We start from the raw sequence: 20,230 nt of genomic DNA, 5'->3' as shown, positions 1-20,230 counted from the left end.
TAAATCTACGGTTTACGGTCTTCGAGTATAGCACAGTCAAGGACTACAGTCAAGGACACCGGCCTTGCGGGTTATTGGTTATTTTTTGATATTAGGCTAGCTAATTGGTCAATAATGTTATTAACAAACAAGTGAGAAGTATGATATGTTCGCGGATTGATCGATGGTGTCAGCTAAAAGCGTAGGAGATATCTTTGTAAAATCCGGAAAAGGAACTTTCGCCGTTGACTGTTATAGAAATGGTAGAATAGCATTCTTCTTATACCGTTTTGAAATTGAACAGTTGTGCCAAATGTTATTGAAATGCTTCGAAATAAGGTCTGTATGTATAGTAAGATAAGTATACCTGGGTGGAATCTTTGCTGTTGTAGCACGTTCAACAATTTAAACGGAGTGCCTCATGCGTGCTTACGGTTTTAACAGGGATGTACAAGAAAGATAACGGTATTTTGCAGTCAGTAGTTTGTGAGCCAATGCTGCTTTTTGGCTATCCTAAAAAGATTACATTGTGATTGTTGTAAATTTTGTACATTGGACATGATATGTGGTTTTAAACAGCAATATAATAAATTGACTGCAGCAGTTAGAAGAAGCTTCCTTTTTGTGGCAACCATATAGTTTTGAGGTGGATTTGTTGGATGTGCATAGTAACCCAAATTGTTTATTACAATTTCGTGATACTTGCTTTTGAATTGATAAATTCGATATGCATGCTGTGATAGAAATGTTTTAACACAACAGTGTTATCAAACTAGTGTGATACCCAAAGCATAGAGTTTTTTTATATTCCATTTTGTGTTTTAGAATGTTCCACAAAAGCCTAAAACAGATTTAATGCATGGAGAATCTGAAATCGCCACATTAAAAGATGTGCGACAATTGCAAGGCTCCAATTCTGATGGCAGGAAAGGAAATTTGATCTGTACAAATTTTAGACTTCGTTTTGTCACTGTAGACGGTGAAAGCAGTGTAAGTTTGTCTGCCATTCAAGTTCACTGATTCGCTATATGCTATATTTTACTTAATGGTGTTTATAAAAAAACACTTGCAGTAAGCTCGCCGATGGCCGGGATTTCTTTTATTTTTTAATTAGATTATTAATTAAAATAATTAAAAATATTACACCAAATATTTTTTGGTTACCTGGCAAAAGGCACAGAGCATGTGCGTGTAAAGTTTAGATGAAATTGCATGTTTGTCTGTGTAAACACTATGCATTTCCACAGACTAACATGCACACAGCACACCCACACCCACATGATGGCAAGGTGGGATTTATTAATATGTATATTGATATTAAAAAGTATCATAAATACTAAGAAAGTATTAAATTTGTAGCCAGAAGAAGCAACTCACAACTTCATTGGAACAGATGACATTCCTTTGTGTAAGATTTCTGCAATTTATAAAGTGTCTAATGACAAAAAGAAGCGTCTGAAACGAAGTAAAATCGTCCACCAAATCGGTCTCAAGTGCATGCAAGTCTACTGCAAGGTAACTTAAAGTCTTTCTCGTTCAACTGATTCTGATCAACTAATTCTGATCTACTAATGAGAATTTTGAAAAACTATTACTATCTGATTGTCGAGAGCAGTTTGGCTTTGCTTATAGCTTGTTTGTCAGGAGTCCTCAGAGCTTGGTCACGTTTGTTTCTTGTATAAATTCTTTGAATTGTCAACTCATATTTACTGATTGCGCACCCTCCACTCTAGAAGGTTAAACTCTAGGTTGTGAGATTTTTTAACTCATGTAAGCATGTCGGGAAACACTGATCTTGTCACAGGAATTTTAATCAATTTAGTTACACTATGCTTCGATGCTTCCAAAGTTGCTTTTCCATGAAATACTTACAAAAATATGGTATTTATTTTTATTTAGCTAGGTCATGCTGGCAGTCAACTCGAACATGAGTAGGTGACTTGTGACGATTGTTATTATTACAAGTAGCTCTAAAAGATGGCCAAATAGGAAACTAACGCTAGTCAAAGTCTTGATCAATTTTTCAAGCATTATTCACTGTTTCCATGACGCAGATGATGGAGATTTGGAGTTGTGCGTATGTTAAATTACAGTACGATAAGCCTAAGTGTTTCAATAGACATTCGCTTCTTTTGGATTAACACGAGCACTTTGTTAAAGAAGATAAGAATTTCTAGGCCAGAGCTCAAAGTGAAATAAGAACGACTGAAGTGTGGAAAATGTTCAAAAAGGATCAGCTTGCGTGGAATCTTCTTGCACATTATTCGCAAGTGCTGTTTCCATCATTCACAAGTGCTGTTTCCATCATTCGCAAGTGCTGTTTCCATCATTTGAAACATTTGTTAAAAATTTGTAACAAAACTCGCTTGTCTTACGGTTTTTTGCTATTTCTATTTCGCGGATGATGGCAAACTTGCGGAATTACCACATTATAAAAACATAGTGATTGTGTGGGGATAGGGTGGGGATAGGGTGGGGATAGGGTGGGGATAGGGTGGGGCAGTGCACTGCTACAAGAGCAGCCGGGAGCTACAAATGCATTAGTACTTATTTACTATATATTATAGTACCATATTTACAACAATTAGTTAGTGTCAGCATAAAGGCAACTTTAGCGTGTTCTTAAAGGTTTGATACAGCAGCAGCTTCACCTCAGTGCTGTTATTATAATGGAATAAGTTTATGATATATCCCTACAGGATGAAGCAGTCATGTCGGTTTAAATACATATAAGTACTGCAATTACTTGTATTTAAAATTGTTTACAATGACCGTTTTTGTTGGTGTCATTTGTTGAACATTTTTCATGATTTTAAGCTTTCCATTTTTTTTTGTAGGATCTTGGAGTTCATACATTTAACTTTGAACCCACCAAAACAGAAGACACGAGAACAGTAGGTGCATTAGCTCTGTTATATATTCCTGATCAACCTACTCCTGTTTTAATAACCGCTAATCTTCAAGTACTACTGTAAAATGATTGTTTGTTGACAGGCTGCATCTGGTACATGTTATAGTCTATAAAATCTACTGAGAAGTAAGAACCAGAAGGTTGTCCATTGTTTCAAAATTGAATTTATAATAGCAAGCAGTGGTCGCGGAAGTGGTGGACATTTGATTAGTTTTGCTATCAGATATCAGTGTCAAACATTTTACTAAACAACACTGGTGAACCTATCGTCCTGGTCATTTACTCGAATTATCTTTTAGTTGATTCAGACAATACTACACTTTGCTTCACCAGATAAAAATGATCTTCTCTTTGTACACGATACAAAAAAACTGCCTATGTCAAATGGTTGTGGAGAGGGTAGAGCGTCAGTCGATGGGCAGTTGATGACAAGCAAGTGGAAGCCAAGGGACTTTCTGACAAGTCGTGATTTTGAGGAAGTGCTTCCTCGACCCGGTACTGAAAGGATTTGGCGCATCACAGAACTCAATCGGAAGTTTAAAGTTGTCTCAGAGTATATACTTTCTTTATTACTTGTTTACTAATTTGTTGATAGGCGATATGGCACTATTTTATTAATTATCAACCTTTTTAATATATTAGTAGGTAGATTGTCTTTTGCAACCTTATTTATTCAGTGTGTGAGATTTCTTTTGAATCTAATAGTCTGGAATACTATGGAATACTTGTGCTCATACTAACATTTGGTTATACAGGATGCCAGAATCCTTCATAGTACCGGCTGTGGTCTCCGATCGACTTCTCCGTGAAGCTGCCACTAAGTATGATAACAAACGTTTGCCAGTGAGTTGGCTTGGCTCTTGTACGTCAATATTGCAGAACATGTAGTCATTCTCTTGCCAAGTTTTATTCTATGAGCATTAGGATGCAAAATAGAGCTTTCCATTAAATTTATGTTTAGTGCATACGTACTTGATTTCTCTTATGGGAGATGTTTGTGCTTACTAAACTGTTAGACTGTTTGTAGGCGTGGACTTACACTCATACTAATGGCTACTCCCTTCTTACTTCTCCAACTTTTTCTCCTGAAGCAGCGTCTATTGAAATCGAGTAAGTAATATCTCTTTTGTTAGAACTTTTGAAACATTCCTTCAGTTTCACCTATGTTAATCCTCTTTAGACCTATGTTAATCCTCATTAGACCTATGTTAATCCTCATTAGACCTATGTTAATTCTCATTAGACCTATGTTAATTCTCATTAGACCTACATGTATGTTAGTCCTCATTAAACCTACTATGTTAATCCCCATTAGACCTACTATTTTAATTCTCATTAGACCTATGTTAATTCTCATTAGACCTATGTTAATTCTCATTAGACCTACATGTATGTTAGTCCTCATTAAACCTACTATGTTAATCCCCATTAGACCTACTATTTTAATTCTCATTAGACCTATGTTAATCCTCATTAGCCCTATGTTAATCCTCATTAGACTTTTTTTGTTAATCTTCATTAGAACTTTGTTAATCTTCATCCCACCTATGTTAATCCTCATTAGTGCTATGTTAATCCTCATTGCGTTTATGTTAATCTTCATTAAACTTATGTTAATTTTCATAAGATTTATGTTAATATTCATTAGACTTATGTTAATCCTCATTAGACCTATGCTAATCCTCATCACACCTAAGTTAATCCTCATTACATCTATGCTAATCCTCATTACACCTAAGTTAATCCTCATTACACTTGTGCTAATCCTCATCACACCCAAATTAATCCTCATCACACCCAAGTTAATCCTCATCACATCCAAGTTAATCCTCATTACACCTACATGTATGTTAATCTTCATTGCACCTTTCGTTAAGGTTTTACTTGCATGAACCTGTTTGGCTGAAAAAACCTTAAAGGTTGACTTGCAACAAAATTCACATTACAAAACAAAATCTACATTACAGTTATTTGGTATCAAAATATTCACCATGTCTCACCCTGCTGCGTTGTAAGTGCCAAATATGTGGAAATGTGATTACAAGCTCTTAGAAGCTCAAAAACGAACAGTTAATCGCTGCCATCATGAAACCGCCATAGATCAGAATCAGTTTATTACTCTGACGTAGTCAATCCATTTGGTTATTGTTTTGACACGTGATGTTCTCTCGTGAATTGAAAGGCCAATAAAGGGCTCAATATAAAACTTCTCATAGCACTAGTTTATGACAAACAATTCGGGTTTTACCGAAGAGCCCTTACCAAATATAGATGCTCGCTAATTTACTGTTTTGTTTGGGCTTGGTCTAATCGTTTAGTCGTAATCTAATCATGTGACCCATACTTCCTGTCAAACAGCGCGAATAATTTCTGCAGCATTTTTCTCCTATCACAGGTGACCAACAGGCTCGTCATGTTTATCAGAGGATGATATGCACTCCTTCGAGCTAAGGTTAAAAAATTAAACAAACTTTTATGGTAGGTTTTGAGATATCAGTGCTCAAAATGACAGCATTACAATGATGATGAAATAGACGCGTAAGAACAATAGACATGGTTTTATTGAATGCGTGAAGTATACTTGTGAAAATATTTCGACAAGTGAGGTTGCATGAAAGTGTAAACAGAAGCCATATTGTACAACTACGTCCCACTTGAGCCGTTTTGGAAAGAGATTCTAATCTATGGCAGTTTCGTGATGACGGCGATTAACTGTTCGTTTTTTAGCTTCTAAGAGCTTGTAATCGCATTTCCACATATTTGGCACCTACAACGCAGCAGAGTAAGACATAGTGAATCCTTTGATACCAAATAACTGTAATGTGAATTTTGTTTTGCAAGTCAACCTTCAAGGCTCAAATCTAGATATCGATGTCATAATTCAAATAGTTCTTTACATTTCAAGTTCTTGCGTTGATGAGAGTCTTAAAAAGAATGTATTTTATTCATTTTATTCTGAACCTGCTTCTTGAGCCACTTTTATCATTGAATTGCTGTAAGCGTCGCATATTTTTACATCATTGTGTGTAGAGTTGGAGTTGTGTCCTCAAAGTTGTAAATGGTTTTCTTGCTGCCAAAGCTGGTCTTGCATCTTACATGCAAAAATTTTCATGCTACTATTACTGTGACCATAGCTTCTTTTTTTAGAATGGTTCTATTTATCAATCATGCGTTGTAGTGTGGAACTAACGCTTCCTGTTGTAGACATTCCTATTGCTAGAAATTTTACGCCATTGATCCATCAAAACTCAGGACTTCCATGCTCAGTTTATTTATGATGCCTCATCTATTTATAAACTTAACACACTCTGCATCTGTAGATTATCAGAATCTGTCAAGCGAACTGGGGCAGATCCTTTGAAAATCGACCTTACCAAAAGTTTGTGCTCCGTCAGTGATATTCAGACTGCATTCGCCAAAATGTTTTCCATCTGTGCTGTTGGTGAGAACATGCATAGCAATACATTAAGTGTCTTCGCCATTCCATAGAAATATTTTCCCGGTTTTAACCAAAGTTGTTACTTGGATTTGTCATATTTTGCTCGATATAACTACATGAAATGTTCTTTCAGTGTGAAGTATTTCTATTGCCTTGACTTGGTGGGACCAGGCTACTTTTGAATAGAAACTTCTTTGTTTTGCCATTGATGACCTCAATAAAATTTCACATCGCTTGTTTTTCTCCTAGCAACAGCATGTCTGTGTCCGCCAGCATTCTACTAAATTTCTTTACTTACATAACTTCAGACTCAGATGCTGAGTTTCACTCCACAGACAACAGCGTCTATAGCCAATTAGATTCTGCCCACTGGCTCCGATATATCTCATTTGCACTTCGTGTCTCCTGCAAGGCTGCTCGTAGGATACGCCAAGGAAGAAGCTCTGTTATTATCACAGGTTAGTTTGGATGTCTTCTTAGTACCTGCTGCCACACTTGTAGTAATGTCCTGTTGCATCAGGATATGGTCAATAAGTGCCCACTCTAAAACAACATCAAGTATTGCTGACTCTAAAGCTTTGTTGATTTCCACCTGATGTTATATATAACTAGTTATATATAACATCAGGTTATATACAACTATGTTATATATAACATGTTATATATAACTAGTTATATTTAATATGTTATATATAACATGTTAAATATAAAATGTTATATATAACATGTTATATATAACTATATATATAACATAGTTATGTACAACATCAGGTTATATATAACTAGTTATATATCACATGTTATATATATATATAACATATATAAAACTAGTATCCTGGCAGCCTAGTATGCTTTGAAAAAGATCATCTGGTGCAATAACTCTATGTATAAGTATTCTGATCTTGAACTTCAATTGGATGGTTGATTGACACAGTTGTTGGAGTGCTGGTATACTGAGCTGAATGTCGTAAGTTCAAATCCCGTTTGAGGGAATCTTTTTTCCAACCTCCAACCATGGTTTCAGACTCTTATTATTGTGAAGATTTTCAAGCTTAAAATGTAGTAGATTGCTGTACTTGTATTGGTTGACTAGAAAACTAATGACAGGTTGTGTTGTGGCGCTCACTGACCTAAATCCACACAACTGGGGGTTCTACCACACAAGGTTGTAGACAGAATAGTCACTTTAGAAATCACTGTCGTCACTTTTAAAATCACTGTCATCACCTTTTTCGTCGCGCGTCTTGGGCAACCTCTTTCTTCACATTCGTTATTTTAATACGAATATCCATACTGGCGGCGTTGGGTTGCGTTGAAAACCTGCAACTTGCTCGGCTTGAACTTCTGCTAGTCAAAAGCATGGCTCAACCAGCGACCTTCACAAACTTATGAGTGATGATTGGGAGCGTTGCTGAGTACTCCACGGAGAGTGGCAGGCGTCTTAGGTTTTTAGGGCTACACTTCCTGTACTGAAAATAAACCGAGATTGTTTTCAATAATCGCTGTCAGTCATAGACTTGGAAACGGATTTGCAGTCAGTGTATCGTGGCATTTTATAGCTGTTTACATAAGTTACCTGTCAGTCTATAAATCCTGAGCCAGATGCTTCGAACTGAAGCTAGTGAAGTTTCGTTGGATCGTGTTGATTTATGGACAAATAATAAAGGCCAATAAGGCAGTTAGTAATCCTACTTACACAATCATCGTCACCTCGTCAACAGCACCTACACTCCTACAGTGATAAATGGTCGTCTCGTCTGTCACTTTTCAATTATCCCTGTCAAGTTGTCAAAATCATCATAAAATATGGTAGGACCCCCACAACTACAGATCAGCAAAAATTCTGTTTGAAAAAGTGTCACTATTTTTGTTTTTCTCGTGTCTCTGTTTGTCTCAAGTCTTATGTTTTTGAAGTGATTCTACATGTATATGTGCTGCCAGGCCTTTGTATTGGCACGCCTTATGGTCTCTCGCAGCACGCTAGGATGCAAGGGTGCTAGTATATATAATAGAGATACCCCTACACATTGTTTTGTTGCCCAAAAATGGCAAGAGAGAAAACGATATTTTTAAGGCTAACTATGAAACTCTCATTATACAAATCAAATTTGGGAACTTGCACCAACTTGACAGCTTACATTACACGGAACTCAGGAGGTAGTACAAAGCAAAAACTTTACATAAATTCTCTACGTTAAGTGGAATTTATGTTATAGGTTTTATGTTATAGAATTGCCTACTTGCATATTATTGTTCATAAAAACATAAATAAAAGACCATCTTTGTTGAAACTGACCCAAAAATTGTAATGGTAGGAGTTGTCTTTCGTCTGTATTTAATGTAAACACTAAATTATTGTGCACATATAAGAAAAAAGTTCGCTACAAGAAGTATTTCTGCAACATTGCTTGTTATGTATCATGCAGGTAAAAAGGAAATCCATGGTGAACTAACGTGTCTTAGCTGATTTAGTTGTTTATTATCTGTTACATGCTCCTTTATTGCCATTTACTGGAGTAATTATATATATGTTGAATTTATAGAGAATGGTTCTGATTTGTCGTGCATGGTGTCATCATTAGTTCAGATCATGTTGGACCCTTCCTCTCGTACAATCAAAGGCTTCCAAGCCTTAGTTCAAAGATGCTGGGTTGCTGCTGGACATCCCTTTTGTGAAAGACTTAATTTAATTAGCTCTCCCTCCATGAGTAAACATGTAAGTTTAACCGCTCTTCAATTAGTTTAGCTACAACTACAAATAGTTGTCGTCTTTTACAATTAATGTTGCAGTGACATTTAAAACAAAACAAAGCTTTACAACTTTCAGTTTTGCATTGTTTGAAATGTCGATGTATACTGTGTTAACTATAACTACTTGGTCGGGATAGCAAGCTTGCATCAGCAAATGGATATTGTCATCTTGTTTCCTCAGTTCAACTACACAGTTGAAAGCCTTTTGTTCAAAGTTTGAACAAACCTACCAACTTCTTGTACTACGAACTTCTGCTCGTACTACGAACTTCTACTCGTACTACAAACTTCTACTCGTACTACAAACTTCTACTCGTACTACAAACTTCTACTCGTACTACAAACTTCTACTCGTACTACAAACTTCTACTCGTACTACAAACTTCTACTCGTACTACAAACTTCTACTCGTACTACAAACTTCTACTCGTACTACAAACTTCTACTCGTACTACAAACTTCTACTCGTACTACTGACTTCTACTCGTACTACTAACTTCTACTCCTACTACTAACATCTACTCGTACTACTAACTTCTACTCCTACTACTAACTTCTACTCGTACTACTAACTTCTACTCGTACTACTAACTTCTACTCGTACTACTAACTTCTACTCGTACTACTAACTTCTACTCGTACTACTGACTTCTACTCTTACTACTAACTTCTACTCTTACTACTAACTTCTACTCGTACTACTAACTTCTACTCGTTCTACTAACTTCTACTCGTTCTACTAACTTCTACTCGTTCTACTAACTTCTACTCGTACTACTAACTTCTACTCGTACTACTAACTTCTACTCGTACTACTAACTTCTACTCGTACTACTAACTTCTACTCGTACTACTAACTTCTACTCGTACTACTAACTTCTACTCGTACTACTAACTTCTACTCGTACTAGTCACTTCTACTCATACTACAACTCTCCACTTTTGCTACTACCAAACAAACCAAGCGTAAGTCCTATTAGACTGTTAGAATTAGTCATGTCAAAACCATGAATGTCTTCTTATCTAGCTTATAGATCTGGCATATATATTTTATGGTGTTTTTCCCACCATCAATTGGATACCCTGGTTAAATAAAAGTGTGGCCACAGTGACATCATTACAAATGCTTAGCTCATTCAAGGAAACTGGTCTATTCTACCAATTACATTAAGTAGACGAACAGAAGAGATTTTCATTTAATTGATACAACTTTTGTTTTACATTAACCCAAGAGCAGCTAATATAATATTTCTGTCATCATCAAACGAGGTGCTGCTTCGCGTATCTAATACTTGGCTCTAGTAAGTAAAGAATCGATCGATGTATTTGATCAAATAGTTGAATATAATTTTTGTTGATGTTTTGTAAGAGCAGTAGTGAATGAGACGATGAGGCTAACTCGCTGCCGCTGACAAGGCATGTCCCTATATTGGCTAATTTTCATCGTTCTTTTTTTGTACAGATCACCCCTGTGTTCCTTTTCTTCCTTGACTGTGTTCACCAGCTCATGGTCCAATACCCATCAGCTTTTGAGTTTTCCGAGATATATCTGATATCACTGTGGGACAGCTGCCTCCTTGGTCTCTTTAGGGAGTTCATTTATAGTACCAATAAAGATCGTGTTGAAAGCGTCACGGGGTAACTATTAATAATTTACTATTAACTGATTTACTGGTAGATGTTGGTTCCATATTTTAGATTTATGATTTCAAGTTTGTTTCTAGATTTGAATTCAGTACTATCTAAATTTGAGCAAGATAAAGCTTTATAAAAGAACAGGCACTTTTGTAGATTCTGTCTTCCCCTCTGGATTACATGTAAAAAAAATTTGCTTGACTGGTAGTACACAGTGAGTGATCAATAAATGTTTCCGGATTCCCTGTGACAGATCACGCATATGGGATACATTTGGGCAATCAGATTTCAGGCACCTGCTGCTCAGTTTTAAGAGAATTGTGGTAGTTTTTACCTCGCCGGGTGACATGTGACAGTTTGCCAGCATTGAGGTTTCGCTAGGTGGTATATAACAGTCTGCCAGCATTGTCATAGAGGCCTCGCAAGGTGGTATATGACGGTTTTCCAGCATCGAGTCATAGAAGCCTCGCCAGGCGGTGTATGACGGTCTGCCAGCATTGAGTCGTAGAAGCCTCACAAGGTGGTATGTGACGGTCTGCCAGCATTGAGTCGTAGAGGCATTATTGGTGGAAGGTGTGTGTCTGCCATCATAAGGCATACTTGAAGGTTGACTTGCAACAAAATTCACATTACAGTTATTTGATATCAAAAGATTCACCATGCCTTATTCTGTTGTGTTGTAGGTGCAAAATATGTGGGACTGTGATTACAAGCTCTTAAAAGCTGAAAAACGAACAGTGAATCGCAGCCACACGAGACCGCCGTAGTTTGGATTCTCTTTCCAAAACGGCTCAAATGTGACGTAGTTGTGGGAGATGGTTTCTGTTTACACTTTCATGCAACCTTATTCGTCGAAATATTTTCACAAATATACTTCACGCATTCAATAAAACCATGTCTATTGTTCTTATGCGTCTGTTTTATCGTCGTTGTAATGCTGTCACTTTTAGCAGTGATATCTTATAACTTACCATAAAAATTTATTTAATTTTTTAACCTTACCTCGAAGAAGTACATATCATTGTCTGATAATCATGATGAGCGTGTTGGTCACCTGTGATAATCAAAAAGTGCTGCAAAAATTATTTGCGAAGTATTGGTTCACATGATCACATTACGACTTGACGATTTGATCAAGCAGAAACAAAACTGTAAAGTAGCGAGCATCTATATTTGATACGGGGTCTTCGGTAAAACCTGAAGTGTTTGTCATAAACTAGTGCTATGATAAGTTTTATATTGAGCTTTTTATTGGCCTTTCAATTCACGTGAGAACATCACATGACAAGACAATAACCAAACTGTAATGACTACGTCAGATAAATAAATAGATTCCAATCTACGGCGGTTTTTCGTTTTTGAGCTTTTAAGAGCTTGTAATCACATTTCCACATATTTGGCACCTACAACACAACAGAGTAAGACATGGTGAATCTTTTGATACCAAATAACTGTCATGTGAATTTTGTTGCAAGTCAACCTTTAAAGAACATAACCCGAGGTCTGATGTAAATTAGTTTAGAGTATTCTGCTGTAGGCAGGTCCCTCCATCTTTTCCAGTTCCTTGAATTTGACATTTCAGTTAATATTAGTAGTTTAGCAGGCTCATTTGATGAATACCATAAATTTATTGGATTTGACTACAATTTTGTTAACCTAATCATCATACGAGGACCACTTATTGTCAAAAGTTTCATATACTGTAAAAGGTAACTCCAAGTTCGTCGATATGTAGCAGCCTCAAAAATTGTTCATCGCATACCCCAGTCAACAAAAGCACATAAAGCCTGAGGTTTGCTAGACGGAATCAAAAACCGACTTCAACAGACAATGATTGGATCAATATTTAATCACCTACTCTCGTCTCCATGAAATGAATTGATACATCTGTGTGAGTCATATAAAAACACTGAACCCAGACTTTTCAAACTGCTATTCGCCTTATCACTACCTCTCTCATGTTTAGCGAGGGGCAACTACCTAGCGTTTGGGAGTGGGAGCTACAATACTCCACAGACTACTTAGCCCTATTTCGCAATCCGTTGTACCAGCTCTCTGTAGTCGAAAAACACCACCCTCCTCACCGAATGCTCAAACCTATCTACCATCTCAGTCAGGTTAGTTTTTGTTTTAATTTGTGCTTATTTGATTATTCCTAGTTGTTCCATAACAGATGCTCATGAAAAAGAACAAATAGAAACCATCATATCTTTGGTTGCAGATCGAAGTTTGGACGAGTTTTTTCTACAGGCATACAGCACCCACTCAGATAATCAATGGAGGAAAGCCCGCAGAGTATTTCCAACAATGTTTACTCGTTGAAGAGGTTACAGGTACATGCAATAACAAATACTTTTGATATCTTCACTGTCATGACATAGTTACTCATTTGTTACAAGCGTGTGACCCTTTTAGTACAGTTAACTTGCCTCCTTTTTTAGAATTACTAAATCGGAAGGCCAGAGTTGATTACGGTGCACTCCGAACTAGTGTGCTATATTTCAATGCTTTCAAATCTTCTTCCCTGAGAATGCTCCAGAAACTGCAGACCTCATACCTCACTTCTACGTTTCCCTTTAAAAATAGTATTTGTAGAAATGTCTCAGATATCTCACTATGCAAACTGCTAGAACATAGTGAAGTTCTCTCAAATAATGTGAATGATGATGACATACAGAGACAGCGTAAACCATTTCAGCACGGCAACTTTTGACCACGTACAATACTTATGATAGATTATCGCTTTAAACAGTTTGCTTATCACATCAATGGGCACAATCACATTGGAAAAGCTACCAGTTACTCACCCACCCGCTACCCAGATGCCATAACAACCTCAAAAGGCAACTGGTGAAATGTTTTTTCCATGATCTTGTTATTTCTAGCCATTTCTTCAAATTTTTTGGCATGAACAGATGTTAATATTTAAACCTTGTTGTCAATATTTTTTAGATATTGTATCAATTTCAGACCTCATTTTATACCAGTATCCGCAGTATTCTCTGAGATTATGCATGATATTTTTCAAGGAAATTTTGCACGAGTAAATACATGGTGATAATTGCATTTTGCCAAAGCCTAATTGTTACAACAAATTTACGTTGTTAATAAATCAATAACTTTCAAAATGACTCTCAACTATATACAAGACATTTGTACAACTTTCATAGATACCGCCAGTTTGCCAAAATGTCTACCAAGTGGTTGCAGCCAATCTTCTCATCCTCCTGTAAAACAGAATAAGGGATGGATAGTTCCATTTATGTTATACAGCATAGCAGTTGTTATGGTAACTGTATCTACAAACTACTGCAATAACATCCAATTGAGAGCTTATATCCATAGTTAGACCAATCTATAACTGTCATAAGTATATATACGTGTGTATAAATAACTAGAGTGTTGGAATAGGTTAACTGTATTTCACTTTTATCGGCTTGATATTCTTCTCTGGAGGCACTACGGCTCTGTTTCGTGAAGACTCCAAAGAACATGAAGTCCATAAAGGACAAATACAGTAAACCTATCCCAACACTCTAGTTACTCACAATACTCGGCACTTTTCAGAGCGTAGAGCGCTGTTAGCAGCAGGCATGACTACTTAGTTATTATATGTGTATATAAAGGTATAAAATATATACAGTCAAACCTCAGTTTTTGAATGCCGCGGATCTTAAGCGTAGCCGAGTTCAAATAAGAAATGATATCATGTTTATTTTGGATATATATATCCAAGTTATATATACCAAATATATTTTGATATATATATATCTGTTTCATGGTAATTAATACGACTCGCTTGTTAGACTCGCACACTTGTGTTGCGGTTGAAGGGTGACCAAGTCAACCACTTGATAATTGATTTTCAACAATTATTTGCTACAACGAACATCTTAAGTGGAATAGCCGGCAGACGAACCTTGTGTTTCTATCCTGATCTCTAATCTTTTTCTCTATCTCTGCATCAGTTAGTGTCTCAAGGAATGGGCACCAATTGTCTGCTTCATTTTGGTTTCTTAAGGCAACTTCTACCGTCGGTAAAGGTGTTTCACTGTGTACAGATATGTACAGATGTGCGCAGATGAACATGATTATAGTAATGACATAGCTCATTCAACTGCAGCTTTCTTCATAAAAAACGAAAAAGGCTGTTTTCTAACTGCATCAAAAACTTGAAATTTAAAAAGGAGGGAAACAGTCATGAGTAGCTTGCTAAGATGTCTAGTCCTCCTAAAAATAGCGTTTTATCTATGAAAATACAGGCTAGGATTGTCTCAAAACTTAATAATCCGAATACAGTACAGTTTACAATTTACAGCCTTGTTAAATTCTCATAGTGAACTTTGGAACATTTCACAAACATCGTAATGTTTCCAAATTTTAAGGATCTATTAAATGTGAAAAAGGATCTAGAGATTTGAAAATAATCTCATCTAGTCAGGCTGATGGTGTTTGTTTACGCACGCAAAAAGCATCACATACCTGAATGCGTACATGCGTTTATGCCAGCTTAGCTGTCCGCGAATGCTGTAGGCTATTGCTGACATGAATTCACCTCCCAGACCTACCATACAACATTGAGAATGTTAGATAGCTAGGCATAGGTCAATAGCAAAACCGTGATACACAGTATCTAAAAACATCGCTAAAACTCAAAGCGTTCTTGTTTAAATAAAAGTTATTTTCGAAACAAACAGATAATTATTAAATATCCAAACTATCCAATATCCAGACATTACCTACACTATGATATCAATTTGTTGAAGCAGCCAATCAACTTCCAAAATTAAATCAGACAGCACTTCTGACTGGCACTAAAATTGATTCTATGAATCTATTGCTCAGATACGGCAGGAAAAATGACAAGATGGATTTTGTAACAGAACAAAACTCTTAACAGAATAGCCAAACGCACAAGCTCCAAGATCACTCTTGCAGTATTTAAAGCGCACTCAATACCTACACAATAATCACAATTGCCCTAAAAAAACAAGGCAAACTAGTTTACATACCCAAGTCTGCGCAGAGGACTCGTGCAAAAGCCTCTGGACTGTTCTGTGGCTCAGACACATCCCATTCAAACTGATCAACGAGGGAGATGTTACCAACATGAATGTTCAACTACAACGATATTGTCACACAAATGGTTACACACCGATAGGTGGGAGTGAATGTTTATGGACTGTTTGTGACAAAAAAGTCGAGGAAATGTTCAAAGGAGTGGCTTCTGTATATATTGGAAAGTAAAGGTACCCGGCAAATCTCATAGAATTGTACAAGTTAAAGAAAATAAATTGGGTACCTTTTCTGTTCAGAGAAAGTGAAGGTCGATGTCATAACAGTGCAAAAACGGATTTATTTATTTAGGGTTTAGAAAAAGGCCCGAATGTGTTTAGTGAGCTAGATGTACCTTGATAATGACTCTCTGGTCAGAGCTGTTGGGGTCAGGGTCAGATGGAGCTGTTGCATCTATTTGTTGCCTCATAGCGCTAGAAATTGCTGGGATAAATGTTATCGGGTTGATGTCCAGATCCTCACAAAGTATTTCCGCAAACTGCTCGGTTGTTATGAGTTGTTCTGCAAATAAATGCATTATAATGAAGTTTATGTAGAATAATATGGAGCTATTTATATCACATAATATTAATAATATTAAATAATGCTCCAATGCTTGCAATAACCAACAAATGCATTACATTACGTATTTTGAATAGCACACAAACACACAAATGGTTAGTACCATTCCTGTTCCAGACAAAACAATCCCTGAGTTTCTGTCCATCAAACTCCATGTCAAGACGAATAGGGACGAGATCTTCAGGCTGGTCTGCATTCATTGCTACCGCTTCAGGATCATTATCATCATACCTTAGCGAAAAATAAACAAGTGATAATAGATGTGATATACTATATAGAGAATTAAATACAGCAGGTGGTATACGGCAGGTGATATATATAGAGTTATATACAGCAGGTGATATGCAGCAGGTGATATATAGATTTATATACCGAAGGTGATATGCAGCAAGCAATATACAGAAGGTGATACACTGCAGGTGATATACAGTAGGCGATATACAGCAGGCGATATCCAGCAGGCCATATACAGCAGATGATATACAGCAGATGATATACAGCAGGTGATATACAACAGGTGATACACAACAGATGATACACAGCAGGCGATATACAACAGGTGATATACAGAAGGTGATATACAGCAGGTGATATACAACAGGAGATACACAGATGATACACAGCAGGCGATATACAACAGGTGATACACAACAGATGATACACAGCAGGTGATATACAACAGGTGATACACAACAGATGATACACAGCAGGCGATATACAACAGGCGATACACAACAGGCGATATACAACAGGCGATATACAGCAGGTGATATACAGCAGGTGATAATGTTAAAGCATACAAGTCTATGAAAATCTACTACACGCAACCTGAACAGATGTGGTCAACTTTACCAGGAATTGTGCGACGATCAGACTTGCGGAAAAGCATGTCTGTAGATGCTGTTAGTTGTGTTGGATAATTCAGTTATGTTTACAGTTACTTATCTTACACACTGATTGGATAGACAAAGATTAAGCATGCATGTTATTGGTTGGTAACCTACCATAGAGGCCAGGTCTTTATTCTACTCCTGCCCATTCTGTTTTTATTGATCAGGGTAGAGCACGGCACAGCATCGAGGTGCTGCGATGTACTTGGCATGGTTGTACTCGCCCATGGCTGAGCAGCCCCACGCTGTCTTGTCTTAACCTCTCTATGGTACAAAACATGACGGAACAATATTGTACAGCAGATGCAATCGTTTAATATTTTGATAGTATGTTAAGCATTCCATAAAAGGCATGTTTATAGGGCCAGAAAAGCACCAGGTCTCCAAAGCAGAGGGCCGCTGGCACATAATAGCATGAGTAGAAGAAGAGTTCTTCTGACTCTCTACTATTACTAATCATCACTACACTTCACAGTGACATCATGACTACCAATTATCACAACTACTCAACTAATTTGAACACTTATACTCCAATAGGAGCAATATACAGTAGACGCTCCTATAACGTAAATAATCCATTCCAGGAACGTTTACGTTGTAGGGAATTTACGTTATGAGAACAGTAAAATACATGTAAATTGCCTAATCCGTTCAAAGATCTTTCCAAACTCACCCCTTTGGTCATGCAAAAAAAGGAAAACTTTACTTAACTCTTTCAAATTCGTGTGCTGTACCGTAACTGCAGAATTATTTGTTTGCATCGACAACTTTCTCATTTTAATTATCAATCTTACTAGTTTTATAGATCATGATTGCGGTAAATTTACAACAAGTTGAAAGGAACTTCTCAATCTCGACAATTTGCTTATTTCTCTAAACGGCAAAGTTTATTCTTTGAAGTAAAGCTAATAACAAATATTTTGTACGCCTACAATAAGGCAAAACAACAAAATATTTTTACTATAAAAGGCAGTTCTACCTGTTCGTCGTCTATTACTATACAGGGGTCAAGGTTAGGATAAAGATAATTATTGATGGTACTCCAACTCGTGACAATAAGACTACTAGACCAACGCTGTAATACCTACACTAACCGATCGCCTTTGTATTTATGAACAATTGCGCAGCTATCCTATTCGCCTTTTTGTTGACACATTGAACGACCTATTACGACGAACTAGGATGTCGCAAAATTTATATATAATAAATAGTACACTAATCGCGCGGCGTTCTTTCTTTTGAAAGTGCAGCAAAATAACTAACATTAAAATCGATTCGGAGAGCTCGCCCGACTTGACACTTTACATTATGTGGAATTTTTTACATAGTAGGAAGCAAAAACTTCACATAATTTTTTTACGTTATCCGGAATTCACGTTATAGGAGGTATACATTATAGGAGCTTCTACTGTACTGTTAAACCTCGGCTTACAATCACCTCTACATCAAAGTCCTTAGCAGATGACAAATATTAAGGAAATATTTGTCTCAACATATGAAGTACATGTATTTTCTAACAAATGGTGTCCAAAATACCTTACATACACCTTACATAAATACATTACACAAAGCAAATATAATAAAAGATATATAAATTAAGTTAGTTTAAACTATATCAAATGTTAGAGTAAATTACACGGCATATTTCTATCATACACTATCATTAAACCTACCCAGTGCAGAGACTTTAGTTAAGTTAACGTGTCTCCAAGGTAGTGTAAGAAAGACCTTCTCACTGGTTAGCACAGTATCAATTCATTTGTTAAATATAATTTAGGTTTTCACATTTAGTTTTTAGATAGTTTTGTAAAATCAATTGGTTTTAATATTATATAAAAGTACTTGAAGTATGTATCATTGTGTTTTAAGTTTTAGAGCCTACATGAGAACAGATTACACTTCATATGTCAAGATTAACAAAGGCATTGTAACAGATAGCTTATCACACTGTTAGCACGAAACTAATTATTAACACATGTAATATTGAGATGTAATGAGACTAAAAGAGAGAACTAGAGAAGACTAGAAAGGAGACATGTTTAGTCACCTACTTGTGAGAAGCTGCGGGTGACTCAGAACTCGCTCCGTTTCCTTTCAAACGTGCAGAATTTCCTTCGAGTATGTCATCTATGTCACTCTTTTTAACAATCGATATGTGAGTAGCAAGGGTGTGCAGACCGTAGCCTGTGATAAAGAATCCATACAAAGTGATGAGCCACGTAATAGCGTGAACGAAAAGGTGAGATGACTAACCAATACAACAAGTATGGTCTTATCTTGACTGAAGGCAGATACTGAGTCACAAAATATATAAAACTAGTACCTAGTTCAGCCATCTGCTTTCGCTCCTCTGATGAAATCATCCTCCGCCATATCAAAGGATATTTTTTATACAAGGCGCCTTTAAAGAGTCTCAAGTAAGCACCTGCCTGCAACCATATGATAAACTAAGCTTTATTACCAATACAATAAAATATAAAAAGGTTAACATACAGTTAAACTTTAGAAGCCCCCAAATGATTGTACATTAACAAGCTACCTATTCTAATAAGAATATTTGCTCCAGCATTCAGTAGTTACAAGACACAAAGCAGAGCTCAGAGCGACTTAGTTTCGTGTGGATAGTGTTGGACAGATATATATAAATGGAAAGCTTGGGCAATGAGTGAACAATGGTATTCACAGACATAAAAGGCACAAAGAAGGAATAGCTTTTGCATTCATTTATTTTTCTCACACAGAAACATATATATTCTCTATATCCAGCACTGCAGCACTTTTAGTACTTCAGGAAATTAAAGTATCTAAAGGAGTTAAATATTCAGATTAAAATTGGCAGCAGGTTACCTCTGAACCTATATAATATTCATCACCATCAGCAGCAAGCTTTACAATTTTAGGCTTGTCCCCATATGTAGATATCGGAGTTGATGAACGTAGTTTCAGTGAATCCTCACCCGCCTCAGCTGCCATTCCTGAAAGAATTCC

General features: G+C 36.6%; 2 protein-coding genes across 3 annotated transcripts; one reads left to right on the top strand and one right to left on the bottom strand.

The window, feature by feature from the left end:
- The first annotated feature begins 158 nt into the window (after positions 1–158).
- LOC137395013 (myotubularin-related protein 10-A-like) lies at positions 159–13,843 on the top strand. Of its 2 annotated transcripts, none has more exons than XM_068081796.1 (14): positions 159–242; positions 805–969; positions 1,339–1,494; positions 2,817–2,873; positions 3,190–3,443; positions 3,646–3,733; positions 3,918–4,000; positions 6,211–6,332; positions 6,638–6,787; positions 8,873–9,045; positions 10,543–10,718; positions 12,682–12,832; positions 12,937–13,048; positions 13,157–13,843. In XM_068081796.1, exons 1-14 carry the CDS (start codon positions 240–242, stop codon positions 13,426–13,428), a joined length of 1,962 nt encoding a protein of 653 aa, XP_067937897.1. In that variant the 5' UTR covers positions 159–239; the 3' UTR covers positions 13,429–13,843. The 2 variants fall into 2 exon arrangements, with proteins under 2 accessions (XP_067937897.1, XP_067937895.1); XM_068081794.1 differs by having other exon boundaries at positions 188–318.
- LOC137393165 (SWI/SNF-related matrix-associated actin-dependent regulator of chromatin subfamily B member 1-like) lies at positions 13,443–20,215 on the bottom strand. Its single transcript, XM_068079595.1, has 10 exons — positions 20,090–20,215; positions 19,566–19,671; positions 19,294–19,426; positions 17,357–17,506; positions 16,456–16,583; positions 16,126–16,292; positions 15,728–15,836; positions 15,198–15,279; positions 14,635–14,766; positions 13,443–13,942 (listed from the first exon to the last, which is right to left on the bottom strand). The coding sequence occupies exons 1-10, from the start codon at positions 20,213–20,215 to the stop codon at positions 13,909–13,911; spliced, it is 1,167 nt and encodes a 388-aa protein (XP_067935696.1). The 3' UTR covers positions 13,443–13,908.
- Positions 20,216–20,230: the final 15 nt, after the last annotated feature.

Source organism: Watersipora subatra, chromosome 4, assembly GCF_963576615.1.
Source record: "Watersipora subatra chromosome 4, tzWatSuba1.1, whole genome shotgun sequence".
Lineage (NCBI taxonomy): Eukaryota > Metazoa > Bryozoa > Gymnolaemata > Cheilostomatida > Watersiporidae > Watersipora > Watersipora subatra.
This window is presented reverse-complemented; position numbering and strand designations above follow the sequence as displayed.

Bases quoted from the DNA above. Each gene is read 5' to 3' on its own strand.
- LOC137393165 (XM_068079595.1), bottom strand. From the start codon at position 20,215: ATGGCAGCTGAGGCGGGTGAGGATTCACTGAAACTACGTTCATCAACT. The intron at 16,584-17,356 runs GTAGGTTACCAA...TTTTTCGCTAAG, and splicing joins ATAAAGACCTGGCCTCTATG to GTATGATGATAATGATCCTG. The intron at 13,943-14,634 runs GTTCGTCTGCCG...TCTGTTTTACAG, and splicing joins GATCAGGATAGAAACACAAG to GAGGATGAGAAGATTGGCTG.
- LOC137395013 (XM_068081794.1), top strand. The intron at 10,719-12,681 runs GTAACTATTAAT...TCTCATGTTTAG, and splicing joins CGTGTTGAAAGCGTCACGGG to CGAGGGGCAACTACCTAGCG. The intron at 13,049-13,156 runs GTACATGCAATA...CTCCTTTTTTAG, and splicing joins ACTCGTTGAAGAGGTTACAG to AATTACTAAATCGGAAGGCC.